The following is a 17,749-nucleotide window of genomic DNA, read 5'->3' as shown; positions in this document are numbered from 1 at the left end:
CACATTTACTTAGCAAAATTTAATGTTTTAATAATTTTTACTGTATAGTTAGGCAGATTTACAATCTTTTATAACCATAAGTATCCTTTTATGTTTATTAGTCTACTTGGCCTGCTGGGATAAAATGCCTAGTGGTGATGGAGGCCGGAAGGTGATGGTGAGTGTACAGGTTTCTCTCCTGAGGCGTTTGCAAGGAGCCTTTCCTCGTGTGCACAACTGGTGTTTGTTCTCGTGCTGTCACTCCCAGTACTAGATTATGGATTCATTCTTGGGCCCTGGCTCATTATTTGCCTCCTGAAGCACTCTTCCTCCACATGTAGTCTGGGGTCAGGTCTTCCATGTAGGGCATTTGAAGGAACGAATGGATGGCCACTTGTGGAGGCTAGGAGTCAGTACAGCTTTTCAGGAGGCTGGGGCAAGATGGCAAGTTCAAGGCCTGGCTGAGTTATGAAATGAAAAGCCTGGGGTGGGCATGGGGATAATCAACAAAATAGCTCTGAGCATTTGCTGTATGTGTGAAGTTGTAGATCCTGTGCTGATGTTGGGGGGGGGGGTGGTCAGGGGCCAAGGGTAGGGAAGGGGAGAGGTGTGGTGACTGATTGTTCTTAGCCTAGTGATGCAGAGAGAAGAGGGCTGAAGTCGTACTCATCACTTGCTTCTTCATGAGGCTGCTGGTGGTGCTCGGGCTTGTAGTCATACTTCCCAGTCGTCAAGGCCACGTTATTCCCTTCCTTGTTTCCCTCCAGCCTCCTCACAGTTAAGTGTACTTTCACGCAGGACACAACAGATAATCCAGGATACTCCTATCAGCCTCCTCTCCCTATAACCAAATGCATTGCTTACACAGTACACCAATGATTTCTATGTAGAAATCATTCCCATGGAGGCTGGAGAGATGGCTCAGTGGTTAAGAGCATTGACTGCTCTTCCAGAGGTCCTGAGTTCAATTCCCAGCAACCACATGGTGGCTCACAACCATCTGTAATGGGATCTGATGCCTCCTTCTGGTGTGTCTGAAGATAGCAGCAGTGTATTCATAGACATGAAATTAATAAATCTCTCTTTAAAAAATAAAAGCAATCATTTCCATGAGTTTGGGCATCTGGGTCTGTAGATGTGTTGCAATCTCTGCTTCCCAATCTTCAAATCGACATTCTCAGGTCACAACAGTAAGTAAAAACTTACTATGGGCTGACACAAGGCAGGTAGGAACACCTTAACTGTGTGTGTTGTCAGGCCAAAGGACTCCTCCCATCTTTGTCAGGGTCTACTAACTTGTTTGTGTAACATTCCAAACCACTTCCAGTCTTAACAGCAAAGACTTTGCCTCTGGGAGACAGCATGCCGAGCTTGAGGAGATGAGGCTGGTGTCTTATGAAGACACGTGTGCTTTAGCCTGTCACACAGACATTTACAGTGGACCTTGGATAGCGTTGTGCTTGGTTTGTGACATGTCATCTGTGCAGTTGCAGGCAAGTAGAATAGCCCTGGCACTGGGCAGGAGAGTGTTCTCATCCAGACAGCTCAAGGAACTGTCTGTTGTCCCTCAGTGTAGTCCCCAGAACAGCATCACTCAGGAAATACACCACTTCTCAGAAAGGCAAACCTGCAGGTCTTGGTGTAGACCCTAAGAAGTAGAAAGGACGGTTACAGAGCAGACTATACAGTAACCTCCAGGAGCTCTTTCTCTGCACACTTGGGAGCTCTTCTCTAACACACTGCCATCATCTGTGCCCAGACTATATTTGTTGGTCTCTCCAGGCTCTCCTACAAAATACTAACATGAGTTTAGGATTTCTGGTTCACACTTTCTGTAGAGATAGAAATCCTTAATAACTAATTCCTGGTCCTAATGAATAGACTGATTCAATAGAAGATACCTCTGGGCTGTTTATTATCAGCTGTTATTGTGAGCTAATGTAGTTATTTGTTAGTGTTGATATAGCCAGAAATAGAAGTGAACTTTCCCTTATTTCTTGAAAATATGAACTGAATTTATTACCCTGAGTTTTACTTGATTATTTTATTTCAAATACATGTTAGAATTCAAAAATGTGAATCTCTCTTTTTTTTTTCTCTCTTTTTTTGTTTTTTTTGAGGCAGGGTTTCTCTGTATAGCCCTGGCTGTCCTGGAACTCACTCTGAAGACCAGGCTGTTCTCGAACTCAGAAATCCACCTACCTCTGCCCCCCAAGTGCTGGGATTAAAGGTGTGCACCACTACCACCTGGCAGAAAATGTGAATCTCTTAATCAGTTTGCATTACTACGGTTTTAAAACTGTGCCAATTGGGTATGCTGGTGCATGCATACCTTTAACCTCAGCCTGTGGGAAGCAGAGACAGGTGGATCTCTGAATTTGAGGCCAGCCTTGTCTACAGAGTGAGTTTCAAGACAGCCAGAGCTACTTAAAGAGACCCCTGTCTCAAAAAACTGTATTAAACCAAACCAAACCAAAAACCCCAAAAGTATACCAGCTAGTTGAGGTACTAAACTGAAATAAGAGAGCTTATGTTTCCAAGTTGTTTACACTGTAGGTCAGGAAATGCACAAACAAAGTAGTCACTATTTTAGAATTACACAGGTTTCACAATTCAATGAAACAACTGATATAACCCTATTTGATAGAATTGATGGAATTAAAATCTAGTCTGTTAGGATTACTGTCAGGACAGGCATTTGCAAAGTTAAAGATAGTAGAAGGTAGGTGATACCCGAGAATTTTAGATCAATTTGTGAAAAAGCTTGATGGCTGAGAGTTTTGGTCTGTCGTAGAAACTGGAAATGTCTAGAATGGTAGGTGCGTGGACAGTTGAGAAAGTGATGTCTGTGTTTAGGATGACCACTGTAAAATGACTATTCAGCTCTGGGAAGGACAGAATGGGAGGCTAGTAAGTCTTAGAATGGAACTGCTGCAGTAGTCTAGGCTGACAACTGAAACTGCATATTACAGTAACAGGCTGCCTTTAGGTAGCAGGAGGAGATTAGAGAATTTTGGGTAAGACAAAACTCAGTTTTCAGAATTGGTCGAGACAAGTTTTTGGTAAATCCACTTACAGTGGATTATTAAGAGTAAAGTGTCAATATTAAATTGAGGAAGACTGTTGATTCAGTTTCTAATGGTGCATTGTATACTTTTATGCTTAGTTGCTGTTAGCTGCTATCAAAATTATTACTTTATTAATGTATCCTTTATTTTGGTGTGGACACAATATTAGATGAACACTGGAATGACTTATGTTTTATTCATAAACACTCACCTTTCCTCATACCTGGACTCTGCATCCATAGATTTAATAAACCCTGTATTAAAAATATTTGCAGGGGTTGGGTGGGGAGTTGTGTTTGTACCAAGTACGTACAGAGTTTGTACCTAGTACATACAGACTTGTCTTTCTTACCATCAGGCTCTAAATGCAACATCATGTCCATAGCATTCACATTGTATTCATTTTTAGAAGTACTGAAGCAACAGTGTAAAAGTACATGGAAGAGAAAGAGTATACATAGGTTCTACGTAAAGCCTATGTCATTTGTATATAAGGACTCTGACAGTCTGCAGACTTCAATATCCATGTAGGGTCAGAACTAATTGCCCATAGTCTGAAGACCAGTATTACCATTGCTATTTTATTATTAAAAATAATAATAACAGTACTATTAAATGTAATATAAATAATATCTAAATATTTATGTGCATATTTAATATTTAATAAATAATCTAATAATACATTAAATATAATCAATAGTATTAAAATTAATGAAAGTCATTAGTATAAACATTTTTAAGAACTACAAGTTATGTTTCTTTTAAAAATATTTTGTGTGTACAAGTGTCCTTTTTTGCATGTATGTAAGTGTACCATGTGTGTGCAGTGCCCACAGAGGTCAAAGGAGGGCATCAGAGGTCCCGGAGTTACAGATAGTTGTTGCTGCCCTATGGGTGCTGGGACCCGAACCTTGGTCCTCTGTATGAGCAGCAAGTGCCTGGCATTCCTGAGCTGCTTCTCCTGCCCCCTAAACTTGTCAGTTTCTTGCTAGGATAGATTATTGCTCCCCTTGAAAGGGTGCTTAACATTTTATTGAGCATTAAATTAGTCATGTTAATTGTTGAGCACTTTTAGATATTTTATGAAAAAAAGTGATAGTTTTAAATTTAAAATAGTGTGTTATAGATACAGGTTTTTTTTTTTCCTATATGAAATGAATCAAAGAAAACTAAGTGATTGTTTTTTACATGTATTGTTTCAGGCTTGATTTAATTTTGGATGAGATTATTCTTGCATCAGGATGTTAATAAGCCAAAATTTAGGTAAGTAGAATACTTTATTAAATGTTACATATCAAAGTAGGAATAGTAAAAAAAGAGTTTTTATAACTTAAAAATGTGCCTACAAGTTTAGAATTAAAGAATTTCAATAAAATTTTGCAATTTGCTCTTAATTCTTTGACCACCTTGGTTCAGTTGATTTAATAGGAATAAACAGGCGCAGAGCAGTGACGCAGTCTTAGTGATCTTTCTTTAGTACTGAGGTCTCCTGATGCTTATAGGGCGCTAGCATTGTAGCCTGTCAGAAAATGTGTCAGTGTTGCTGTAGCCAGTGCTAGTGATCTCCCACAAGGTAGTACAGGATGTGTTGACTTTTTTTTTCTTTTTTCGATTTTTGTTTTTCTGCAGTGGAGAGAATATAGTACCCTTCTGTTGATTTACTTTATTTCCTTAACAAAAAATTTAAGCCGTGACTTTTTGTTACTGTAATGTTGAGAACTGACGTGTTTCGTCATATTGGATGTGTGTCTGGGGGCCAGAGTTTGAGGTGAGGTGTCTTCCTTAGTTACTCTGCATTTTATTTAGGGAGGAAAAGCTCTCTCTGCACCTCAACTAGCTAGCCAACTCACCAAAGGGTCAGCCATCTCCGCCTTCTGAGCACTGGAATTCCTGTAGGGCACCATGTGTTTATGCTGTGTGTGTGCTGGGATCCGACACTGGGTCTTCATACGTGCACATGTGCACAGCAAGCATTCCCTCTACCGACTTTCTCCCCAGCTCGCTCTGTCATGACTTTCCTCATGTAACATTCTCACTGGCCTTCTAAGGACTGTTGACTTTTAAAAATGTAATTTTGCTGATGTTTTGTGTCTGATATGTGAAAAAATACTTTTTAGAAATGTAAAGCTTTTGATTTTTTTTTTTTCCTGAGGCAGGGTTTCTCTGTGTAGCCTAGGCTGTCCTGGAACTCACTCTGTAGACCAGGCTGGCCTTGAACTCAGAAATCTGCCTCTGCCTCCCAAGTGCTGGGATGGGATTAAAGGTGTGCGCCACCACCGCCCAGAGTAAAGCTTTTCAAATGATAAAAATACATCAGTCAATAAACACGGCCTTAGAATATAGAATAACAAAAAACAACGCATGGTGAAGCTGCTGAGTGTTTTGAATCGAGGTGAGGCTTACTCTGTGCTTTAAGTCTTGCTGGTGTCTTAGTAGCTTATTAAATATGCAGTGCCTGTAAGAAACTTCCCCTCAGGGTACATGTCTGCAAGGACATACATCTCGCTTATTTGGGATTAGGCAGCACTGGATGTGGGCCTTTTTTGTCATATTATAATTAACTTTTAGTGATGTGTGAACTTTAAAGTACAGAATTGAATGACTATTGTAATTTACATTGATCCACTCATATATATATAGAAAATTTCATTATCTTAACTTTAAGGAAACTTAAATCTAATAGCATTGTTAAATTTCATTAGCCTGGTTTAGTTTTAGCTGTTTTTTTTTTAAAGATTTATTTATTTATTATATGTAAGTACACTGTAGGTGTCTTCAGACACTCCAGAAGAGGGTGTCAGATCTCATTATAGATGGTTGTGAGCCACCATGTGGTTGCTAAGATTTGAACTCAGGACCTCTGGAAGAACAGTTGGTGCTCTTAACTGCTGAGCCATCTCCAGCCTAGTTTTAGCCGTACATCGAATTATATAGTTCATGCCTTCTTTTTTTTTTTTTTAGGTTTTATTTTGATATTTTGGTTTCATTCATGTTGTCAGAATACCATTATTTATCTTGTGTGTTCTGTAAAACTTTGTTTTCAGTTCCAGTTCTTATCCCTTCTAGCCCCTTCTAGATTCCTTTCCATTTTACCTCCCCCGTACCCTTACCCCCAATCAATAACAGAAGAAAATGTAAGCTATCTGTGATGTGGCGTGTGGTTACTTATCTGTGCCCACATGCTTGGGCTAGAGGCACTGCCGGGACCCTTTCCAGTAGTCACAGCTTCTCTTCTGCAGTGGTCATTCATTATTTCTTGTGTTGTCTCATAAACCTGGAGCCAGGTCTTTCCTTACTATGCAGTAAGTTGTCTGAGTTATTGTTTCTCTTGCTGTGAAGTGACACCATGATCAAGGCAACATATGAAAGTAAACATTTAACTTGGGGCACACAATTCCAGAGGGTGAGTCTATAACCATCATGGTGGGGAGCATGGCAGGAGGCAGACAAGCATGTTGTGCCAGTGCTGAGAGCTTACGTGTTGAGACACTGAGACTGAGAGAGAGCTAACAGAGAATGGGGCAGGCTCAAAGCCCACCCACCTCCAGCAAAGCCATAACCAATCCTTCCCAAACAGTCCCACCAACTGTGGACCAAGCATTCAAAAATAGGAGCCCGTGGAGATCATTCTTATTCAAACCACCACAGTGGTCCTCTCATCTGACCTGATCCTTTTGAAGGTAGACACCAACCATGTCGCTTTCATCTTACATAGCCCAGTGAATGATTGTTCAGCTTAGGTCAGTAACAGTTCTTTCTCAAATAGGATTTCAGAATTGTGTCCATAATGGGGCTGGGCAGCATTTCAGCTGTTGTTTGGCCGTGGGAAGGAGCCAGGGAGGACAGCATAGAGACAGTTTAGAATGAGGATGTGCTTGCAGTCTTTTGACTCAGTTGAAGTAAATAACTTACTTTTAGATTTTTAAGCTAACTTGAATATCATTGATTTTTGATTATAATTTCCATGCAGAGGTGTTAATCTGTCTTGTAAAAATTGAAGTATTATTTTCTAGTAGAGTATTCTCAGGTTGTTTTACTGGTTATTTAAGTTGAAAATTTAAAAAGATGTGTTGCTAATGTAATTAAAGAGAGTGGGAAGGAAGGTTGGTCACTTAAGGTAGAGGTGAAGAGAGCTCCCTCATGTTCCTGAAGATGGAAATGTTACATGTTACATACATATATATCATATTTCCATACATACATAATTTATTAATGAATGGCTTATTTAAAAAGTTAAAGTATTTTGGCAGGTTTTTTCTTTTAATATTTGAAACTTTGCTAGTTGGGTTGGCTATCAAAGCAGTCGCTCAGAAATTTTATGCCTGAAACTAGACTGCCTTGTGGCAAGTCCAAAGCAAGAAGAGGTTCTTCCCCACTGGGATCAGTTTGTGTCTTTCTTCATTGCAGCGTTGGCAATAAAGGCTGAACACAGAGTTAGCTATGGACCCCTCTTGTGGATTTTGTTGTTGTTGACTATATCACCTTGATTAACTTGTGTTTCCTTCTGGGTATAAAGTGTGTGGTCTTGTCACACTGATTTGCATATCTCTAACTCCTTGATTTGCATGTCTAGAGAGTTTAGAGGTACCTCAATTTCAGATTTTTCCTGTTTGAAAACAGCCTTGGATAAAAGAACTGTTTCACTGGTTGGATGGGAAATTATGGGCAAAGGGAGGCTTTTACTAAAATTTTAATGTCAGAAGTTATTTTATAAAGATTTCATTTAATTGGATATCTATCTAGACTGACCTTAAAGTGTAGTTCTTAACATGTGGTCGGATTTGAGAGACTTTGACAGCAAAATAGATCAGCTTTTGTATTTCCTTACAGTCGGGTCGGGGCTAGGGAAGCTACGGCAGCAGTTAGGGTGCCTTATGTTTCTAGCTTTGGCCGTGGAACTGCATTCATAGATTGGAACCATGGGAGTGATGAGTGTTTGGAACAGACAAGAACTAAATTTTGATTAAATTAAGCTTGAAACAGCCTGAGCCAGGTGAGCTGAAGTGCTAGGTGGCATTGAGCTCTAAGAGAGACCCGAGAGTTATCAGTGCCTTTCTCTCTCGTATTCTCATTTATGTTCATTAGTATTTGACCTGAAGATTGTTGAAAACAGATTTACTTCTGTTTTGGTTAGACTTCTGTGCAGACACTGCCCTCCTCCCCTTTTTTTTGAAATGAGCTTACAACCTGTAGCTCTGGCTAGACTTTGTTTCTTAAGGTACCTGTCACAAGAAGTTGTTTAGGGAAGACAGGAGAAAGTCAAAGAATGACCTTCCCATGTATCAGGGACTTGCTTCTGGTTCCTGGAAGGCCGGGGTGCCACATGAGAGTGTAAGATTCCTTGTATCCAATTCCCAGAAAACCACTTTCTCAAAATATTTGTGGTACATGTATCAAGCTCCTGACTAACTAAATGACTTAAAACCATGGGATGGTGGTTTAAATAAGAATGGGCTCCAGAGGCTCATATATTTGAATACTTAGTCACTAGTGAGTGGCACTACTGGAGATGGATTAAGAGGTGTGGTCTTGTTGGACAAAGTGTGTCACTGAGAGTGGACTTTGCGGTTTCAGAAGCCCAAGCCAGGCCTAGTGTCTCTCTTTCTGCTGCCTGCTGTAATGGTAATGGACTAATGAACTCTGAAATGGAGCAAGCCCTAGTTAAGTGCTTCCCTTCATAGGGCTGCCGTGGTCGTGGTGAGTTTACAGCAACAGAACAGTGACCACAAGACACATGGCAAGAGGAAAAGGTGCAAAACATTGACCCCTCCTGCAGCACCTTCTGTAGCTTCACAGAGGTTTATAGTTTGCATTCTCTGATTAAATGTAAGATTGGGATAAGCTTAGATTTACTATTTCTTAAAGGATTTTATTTTATGTATATGATTATTTTGCATATTTATGTTTGCATACCACATGTATGCCTAGTGCCCATGGAGGCCAGAAGAGGACATGGAATCCTCTGGAACAAGATTGCGTGTAACTCTACTTTTGGCAACTTTATTGGATTTTTTTTTACCTACTACCCTTCTCTACCCCAATCCCTTCCAACCCCACAAAACACGGGGCTGAGAAAGAAGGTTAGAGGGGAAGGGGGGATGTCCATCTCTTTAGACTACTATTTGCTGGTTAAGGCCATTTGAATTCGTAGGGCAAGTCCACTCTTTATTGTCAGGATGTCTCCAACCAGCAAACCAGGAGTTTAGCAAGAGCAGCAAACCTGCAAATGCAGCAGCAGGAATCACCAGAAGCAGAGGAGCATCAGCTGCCACCTCTCTCAGGACCCTGGCCTTTTTATATCCCTCAAGTCCCCAGAATTCCAGATGGAAACTCTAGCTGGCATAACCACACCCGTGCCAGGGCACGAGACAATCCTAGTCAGCTGCTGTGGGCAGTCTGAAGCAGATCCATATCCCACACCTGGGTTTGAAACAAAAACATACTCATATAGCATAGCCTGTTTTTAAAAGAAACCAAAATTCTCACTACAGTTATGTATGGTTGCGAGCCATCCTGTGGGTGCTTTGTCCTCTGCAAGAGCCAGCAAGGGCTCTTAATTCCTGTGCCATCTCTTCAGCTTTTAGATAGGTTTTTTTTTTTTTTTTTAATTTTCATTTTTATTTTATATTTCTGAGACAGCATCTCACTCTATAACCCTGGTTAGCTTAGAACTTGCTACATCCTAAAGAGCTGTACCTAAATCTCTTCTGGAAGGATTTCTCTTTTCCAGCCCCTCTGTACTCTGAGCACTCACTTGGCCCATAGATGGGGACCCCCAGCCCCAATTTCTAGTGATATGCCAGTGGCACCTGGGTACCCAGGAGATGGGAACCACAGCCATTGTCCCAGACTCCACTATTCCCCACTCCCTACCCCAACAGCAGTGTGCTACCATGTCATTAGATTTGCATTTTATGTGTTTGACAGAAATTATTGTGGCTTTTTTTTTTTAACACTTGAACTTTTAGACTTTTTTTTTTTTTTGGCCTGTTTTAGCAAAACCATAGTATCCAGGGTTATTTTATTTAACATTTATTCAGTACCAGATTCTATCAGTACCATTGTTACTAATATTTTATAAAGATTTATAAATAATTCATTCTTTGTTTTGCAATTAACAAGATTAAAATTGTTATACCACTCTTACAGCAGTAAAATAGATGTGAAATAAAGTTTTTAAAATGGGGTGGGTGTATTAGGGTTCTCTAGAGTCACAGAACTTAGGGGATGTCTGCATATTAAGGGAATTTATTGGAATGACTTACAGTCTGCAGGCCAACTAACCCCACAGTGGGCAGCTGTGAATGGAAAGTCCAAGGACCTAGGAGTTGCTCAGTCCCAGGAGCCTAAGTGTTTCAGCTGAATCCTGAAGAAGGAGGTTCCAGCAGATGTGCTGGCAAGTAAGCGCAAGCAGGCAAAGAAGAGTGGGCCTTCCTCCTTCCAGTGTCCTTACGTACGTCTCCAGCAGACAGTGTGGCCCAGAGTAGAGGTGTGTACCATCATGCCTGGATTTTGAACTTGCTCTGTTCCAAGCTGGCCTTGAACTAAGAGCCCTGCTTGCCTCTGCCTCCTGGGATAGAAGGTATGAACTACCTTGCCCTGGGCCTAAGCCCATGGCCACTATGCCTCAAGATGTGGATCACAGGTGTGCCTTCCATTTCTGGCTTATTCCAAATGTAGTAAAATTGGCAACCAGGAATAGCCATCACTGTGAGCTTGGTGGTACTCGCCTTTAATCCCAGCATTTGGGAAACAGAGGCAGAGAGCCAGACTTACATAGCAAGACCCTGTCTTGAAAACAAACAAAGAAGCAAAAAAATTCCACAAAAACTATGCACAATTAAAATTGTTAATTCCATCTACATATTTATGCACCTTCTCCCAGGTTGTTTTGGAAAACACAGATATGGTGTTGTTTCCCACTCACATAAATTGGCAATTTTTCTTTTACTGATTTTAATTATCATTTAAATAGAGTCTTTAAATAATTTCCTTTTTAGAACTGACTTATTGGGTTTTCCATATTGTGATGTTTTGCCAACCTCTTTTTTTGTTTTGTTTTGTTTTGTTTTGTTGTTTTTTGTTTTTTTGAGACAGGGTTTCTCTGTATAGCCCTGGCTATCCTGGAATTCACCTCACTCTGTAGACCAGGCTGGCCTCGAACTCAGAAATCCACCTGCCTCTGCCTGCCAAGTGCTGGGATTAAAGGTGTGCGCCACCACTGCCCGGCTGCCAACCTCCTTTTTAAGGCTGTTGTGTGTATGTACTACACTTTATCAAGCTTGTTCACCAGTGGACATGTAGGTCGCCCTCAGCTACAGTCTGTGAATAATGCACATATTCTGCGTGGATAGTCTGCTTTCAGAGTCCTGGGGAGCTGCACCACTGGACGCTGCCTCCAACACTGTACAGATGGTTCTTTTTCTGTGTCTCTGCTCATCCTTTATGTTCTCTGTGTGCGTGTGTGTTGATGTTAATTTTTGCTACGTTTTTGTAGCAGCAGTCCTGATGGTGGCGAGGTGGTGCCTCATTGTACTTTCGTTTATTTGAGAAGGAGTCTTGTTTAATTTCAAGCTGGCCTCAGATTCCTGGGTTCAAGAGAGTTTTCTGTTGTAGCCTTTGTAGTGTTGCGCTGCCAGGCTGGATCTCATTGATGATAATGATGCTGAACATCTCTTCATGTGCTTGCTGGCGTTTGTATATCAGTATTAGAGAAATGCCTATTCAGATTCCTTGCTCATTAAAAAAACCTAGATTATTGGGGTGAGTGTTGCTTCCAGGTTGTAGAAGTTCTTTATTTTATGGGTGTAAACCTATTACTACGTATACCGTATACTTGAAAATGTTTACTCACTTCACAAAGATCACCTCACTGTGGACTGTTTCTTTTGTTGAGGAAAAGGTGAGAGTTTATGTAATCTCTCCACTCACATTAGTCTTGCTTTCGGAATCATATCCAGGAAATTATTGCCAAACCCATGTCATGATGCTTTCCCTTTCTTTTCCTCGAAGAGTTTTATAGTTGGGCTTGGGGTGGTCTTGAATTTGTTGTGTAGCGAGGTTTACATTGACCTTGTGATTGGTCTGTCTGCCTCTCACCTGGCATCACCATACTTGGTTTGTGCAGCGTTTGTGATTGAACCAGGGCTTTGATCCTTCTGCTAGTTGATGTACATCCTCAGCCCTATTTTTAGTTTTTGTATGTTTGATCTTATTCATTTAATGTTGTTTCAGTTGTTAGCTGTCCAAACAATTTGTAATTTATATTTATTTTATGTGCATTGGTGTTTTGTGTGCATGTGTGTCTTTGTGAAGGTGTCAGCTTTCCTGGAACTGGAGTTACAGTTGTGAGCTGCCATGTACGTGCTGATAATGGAATCCAGATCTTCTGGAAGAGCAGCCAGTGCTCTCCATCACTGCGCCGTCTCTCCAGAACCCTGTCCATTGAGATTTTTATGTGAATTTCAGGATGGGCTTTTATATTCTGACATAAATGTCATTGGGATTCTGATGGGGAGAACAACATTGAATCGGTAGGTTTCTTTATACAATGTTGACTTCTGTGATGATTATTTTTTGTCAAATTAACTACACGTGGAATTAACTAAACCAGGGTAAACCCATGAGGGATTGTTCTTGATCAAATTATTTGAAGTGAGAAGACCCCCACTTTTGATATGGGAAGATCTACCTCATACCTGGGCCACACCTTCTGCTGGCAGCCTGTATAAGGGGGAGGGAAGGAGGAAGCTCCTGCTCACTGTCTGCTCGCCCCACTCCCTCTCAAGTTCATTCCTTCACTGGCATTAGAGCCCACTTCTTTGGGATTTTGACATACTGAAGACCAGCCGAGACATTCAGTTTTGTGAACTGAACAACCACTGGATTCTTGGACTTTCTACTGATAGGCAGCCATTGTTGGACTGGCTGGATCACAGACTATAAGACACTGTAATAAATTTTATTCACATATATTCATATATATCTCCAGACATATATATTCATATATATACTCACTTTATAAATTGTGTTTCTGTAGAGAACCCTAAGTAATACAGCTATATTACTATATTACATGCATGCTGTATTGAGAATTATTTAGGCCAGGTGGTGGCACACATATAAATCCCAGCACTCAAGGCAGAGGCAGGCAGATCTCTGTGCATTGGAAGCCAGCCTGGTCTACAGAGCTAGTTCTAGAACAGCTAAGGCTATACAAAGAGACCCTGTCCCAGTAAACAAACAAACAAACAAACAAAAAACAAAAAAACCAGTGATTTAGATTGGAAATTTTTAGAGAAGGGCTGAGTATCAGTACTTAAAAAAAAAGGTTCTAAGTACAAACATACTTGAGAATGCTGACCTAGGGGATCCTGGCTAATTATAAAAATGGAACTGGGTATCATCATACCAAATGGTACACCATTCTTTGGTGATGGTTTGAATATGCCTGGCCCAGGGAGTGGCACTATTAGTAGGTGTGGCCTTGTTGGAGTAGGTGTGTTACTCTGGGTATGGACTTTAAGACCCTCATCCTAGCTGCCTGGAAGTCACATTTCTCCTAGTAGCCTTCAGATAAAGATGTAGAACTCTCAGCTCCTCCTGCACCATGCCTGCCTGGACGCTGCCATGCTCCCACCATGATCATCATGGATTGAACCTCTGAAACCGTAAACCAGCCCCAATTAAATGTTGTCTTTATAAGAGTTGCCTTGGTCATGGTGTCTGTTCACAGCAGTAAGACCCTAACTAAGACCGTGGTATATACTAGTAATGTCAGCACCTGGGAGGTGGAAGCTAGAGGGTCAAGAGTTTGAGGCTAGAGCGGGCTGCTTGAGGCTTTAGTGGCATAGAATATAATTTTAGGGCAGGAAATGATTATACAGTCTATCTTTTGCGGAAGTTAACTTTCGGAAGCACATCTAGGGTTTTTAATACTGACCTAGAATTGTCTCAGGCACAGAAAAAAATCTTTAGTATGGGGTCTAAGGTCTAAGTTTTCTTTCTGTAACGTGTCAAATGGATATTCACATATTTCTATATCAGATATTTAAAAGTTAAGCTATTCTTACAATTAAGGAAATTGACATGGATGCCTGTCTAAGCTAGGATCTGTTTCATTGCTCTTGGGTTTGTAGACATAATGTGTAAGCAGGGGTCACCACTTTCCATATAAGTTAGCAGGTACTATGTTTATATCAGCATTTAATGTGGTACAGGTAACTTTAGTTTGGTATTTTCAGAGATAGAAATCACTAATGTGTTGGGTGAAGCATGATGTTGCTTGCCTTTAATCCCAGAACCCAGAAGGCAGAGGCAAGGGGAATCTTTGAGTTCAAGACCAGCCTGATATACAGCCAAGATTCACCAAGAAACCCTGTCTTGGAAAAACAAAAGAAATACAAGGGGAGAAGTCACAAATGCGTTATGTCGCAGTGGAATGTTCATATAAAGTTTGGTTGAAAACATTTTTTCGTGTGCTTGTATAGCTGGGCTGCCATAGATCATCCCTCAGCAGTAGAAATCTGCCTTTCCACATTTCTAGAAACAGGCAATCTGAGACCATCGTATTTGCAGGTGTAGTTTTTCCCCAGGCCTGTCACCTTCACTTGTAGATAGCCGCTGCTTGGTTTTGTTTTTTGGGACTTTTCTGATATCCTCTCGTGTGCTAGTCTACCTTTAAAGAGATACATCAGACTGGATTAGGGCCTGCCTATCAATTTATTTCAACATCAGCCACTCAAAACCTTTTCTAGATTGTCTTTTTGAGGTATTGGAGATCAACATGTAGATTTGTGATGGGCAGTGATTTCCAAGAACAGATACATTCAAAATGTTCTCTTCTGCACCTGAATGGTTGTATGTGACTGTTTAGGATGGCGTATCAGATACTGCTAACTACAGAGTGTCTGCCAAAGAGGGTAGCTGTTATTTTGTAATGAACATGTGTTTAGCCATACCCTTGGAACGAGATGACCAATATAACACAGTGACTAGATTGGTGGCTTTTGTTTTATTATGTTCAATAAGGTATCTACTTGTCAATATCTGGGAGTCATTCTCACAGAGTGAGAAGAGCCATCCATCTGAGGAGATCTCTAGGACAGCTTTATTTTGTACTGTCTGTGGTAATGGAGGAGTTGCTATGGGATTGGATGCAGGGTGCCAAGCATGTCCTGTGGCCACTGAGAGACATTTCTGACCCTACACATTCACTCAGAGCTTTTTTAATTCTAATGACACTGACTTAAAGAAAAGATAAAGACTTACAGTATTTGTCAAAATGACATAAAGTAGAGACAGTCATTGTTTAGCAGGCTGTGGGTAGAGCATGAGTACTACAGAGTCCTGAGTTATTTCTCAGGCGACAGTAATGGCTAGCATTAGAACCTCTGTGACAGTCTAGTCATTTCTCAGAAGTTATATTAAAATGAGAGACTCATTGCTTAAATTGATATACATTAGAAAGCATTTACCTAAAGAGAAATTAGGACAGTAAATGAATTTTTAGTTTGGGGGCTTGGAGTAAATTGTTTTTTCCCCTCAATACAGTCTTTTGTCTTTATACTGCTGAAACTTATATTACATACATAGCCTTCAAAGTTTTTTAGCACATATTGGATTCATTTCATACATATGAATTTTGAAGCTTGTGAGTAAAGTCCCAACTTTGGGTATGTACGTAGTACATGCCTGATAGGAGATATGCACGATCATCATATATTTCCATAGAGTTTCGAGTCGATTGCATAACTGTGTCAGATGAGTGTGATCTTTGAGCACACTGGTAGCTAGACACTTGTCAAAAACATTCAGCATTTTTGACTAAATCAGCTGACGTGAATAAAGAAAACATTAATTCCTATCAGGTTACAGGCCTATTCCTTTACAGTCAGCTTCCCTTTGTTTTGTGTGTGCATTTATGCTGTCCCACATTATCTGATGGCTCACAATGCAGTGACTATAACAGAGGCTGTGGCTTCTGTCCTTTTGAGCCATGGAGAAGCTTTTTCTTGTATTTTATAGGTAAGTTAGAAGAGAGTATTCAGTAGCCATCAAGCAGACGTTTGAAAGATAGCTGTAAGAACATGCGTGAACATGCATGAACATGCTACAGAGGAGCTCAATAGCTCAAAAGCTTGTGTGCTAAGCAGCCTTGAGCTGATTTGAGGGACATTATGAGTTAAGGGTAACTGGCTTTGTGTGGATGAGAGCTGAGGAGAGGACTCTAGGCCAAGCGAAGTACATGTCCACAGACTGTGACTAGAAGGGACACTGGGAATGTCTGATCATTGACGATGGGAGAGGACAGATGCTGTCATTGAGAGGTGGATGAGCCAGCTGTGTTAAGGATTTGAAGGACATAGGTCCATTGTGCTTACCAAGTAGAGAATGGCTGGAGAAGGGCTGAGCTTGGTGAGGCTGCCTGCCATCTCAGCACTGAGAAGTCAGGCAGACACCTGAGGGCGGTCTCTCAAAGAGAGGACTACGAGTGGGTTCCATTTAAAGTCTGAAGCGCTGTTTGTATTTCTTTTCCATTAAACACACATGAAAGGTAGTTGTTGTAGTAATAATAAATCTTGGTGGTAGGTTCGTTACCCGCTCCAATGCTTTATGTTCCCAAATGAAAATACACACAGCCTTTATATTTTAATATGCCTTAAACAGCAGAATAGCTGAACCATTGCCTAACCCCCATGTAGTTAATCCTGAGTTATTATTTACTAATTCTTTGTTCTGCCTTGGTTGCCCTCTGGGCTCTGCTCTCCCAGCTGCTTCACATGGTGGCTGTGCCTCTCTGGCCTGAACTCTTCTCAGACATGACATCTTTCCTCTCTTCCACACTTCTGGCATGGTGGATCTTCTCCTTGTCTCTCCTCTCCCGGTCCCAAGCCTGGGAATCCTGAAATCCCACCTGTCTGTCCTCTCTAGCTATTGGCTGTTAGCATCTTTATTTAAACAATCAACCAACAGGGGGCAGGTTCCGAGAAGCCACATGTAGGTACAGTTTGAGGGGGGCATAATTAGCATTTGTAATGCAAGCAGCTACATTTCCTCCTTTTTGTCCAATTTAAAGGGCTCAGAATTTTCTCTTAGATATATATGGAACATATTGAACATAATTATAACAAGTATGTAAATTGTAAGGTATGATATATATTTATAACATCCAGTCCATCATATTTGGCAATTTGGCAAGTATTCTGTCATCTGTCCTATAACCTAAAGAGTTTCCAATTCTGTACTTCAAATGTTTGATTTTTAGCTTGTATTACCAATTGAAAATCGTCCCTTCAAATCTGGAATATTTTCCTTAATGTTAGATAATTTAACTTCAATTATGAGACTATAATTAGTCTTCAGCCCCATCAGACCTGAATATGTAGGAAGTGCAAAGACACATCTTCCAAATCTTAGATAATTTGTAGAGACAGCTTATTGCCTGGATAGTCTCTGCTATTCCTAAAGTGTTAGAGCATCTGTCCATCTGTGAAGGAAAAACGTGTTCTCCAGAAGCTTGCTTTGTAGTCAGAGGAAAGTAACATGTGATCAGATATGAGGACATGGTGTGTCCAGTGTCAGAGGAGAGTAACATGTGATCAGATATGAGGACATGGTGTGTCCAGTGTCAGAGGAGAATAACGTGTGATCAGATATGAGGACATGATGTGTCCAGTGTCAGAGGAGAGTAATATGTGATC

The 17,749-nt window shown here is 40.7% G+C and overlaps 1 protein-coding gene across 14 annotated transcripts in view; it reads left to right on the top strand.

Moving 5' to 3' along the window:
* Znf644 (zinc finger protein 644) overlaps positions 1-17,749 on the top strand; it is a 78,976-nt gene that overhangs the window by 25,305 nt on the left and 35,922 nt on the right. For 6 of the 14 annotated variants that reach the window (XM_031337132.1, XM_031337135.1, XM_031337131.1 and 3 more), the window contains one exon: positions 4,250-4,310. The exons of 6 other annotated variants lie outside the window; for them this stretch is intronic. In XM_031337132.1, the coding sequence (XP_031192992.1) occupies positions 4,267-4,310 (44 nt within the window). In that variant the 5' untranslated portion in view covers positions 4,250-4,266. Of the gene's footprint in view, positions 1-4,249; positions 4,311-10,314; positions 10,537-17,749 lie in introns of those variants that run through there. 2 more of the 14 variants (XM_031337142.1, XM_031337137.1) reach the window with 2 other exon arrangements.

The sequence above is a fragment of the Mastomys coucha genome, unplaced genomic scaffold (assembly GCF_008632895.1).
Source record: "Mastomys coucha isolate ucsf_1 unplaced genomic scaffold, UCSF_Mcou_1 pScaffold22, whole genome shotgun sequence".
Taxonomy (NCBI): domain Eukaryota; kingdom Metazoa; phylum Chordata; class Mammalia; order Rodentia; family Muridae; genus Mastomys; species Mastomys coucha.
This window is presented reverse-complemented; position numbering and strand designations above follow the sequence as displayed.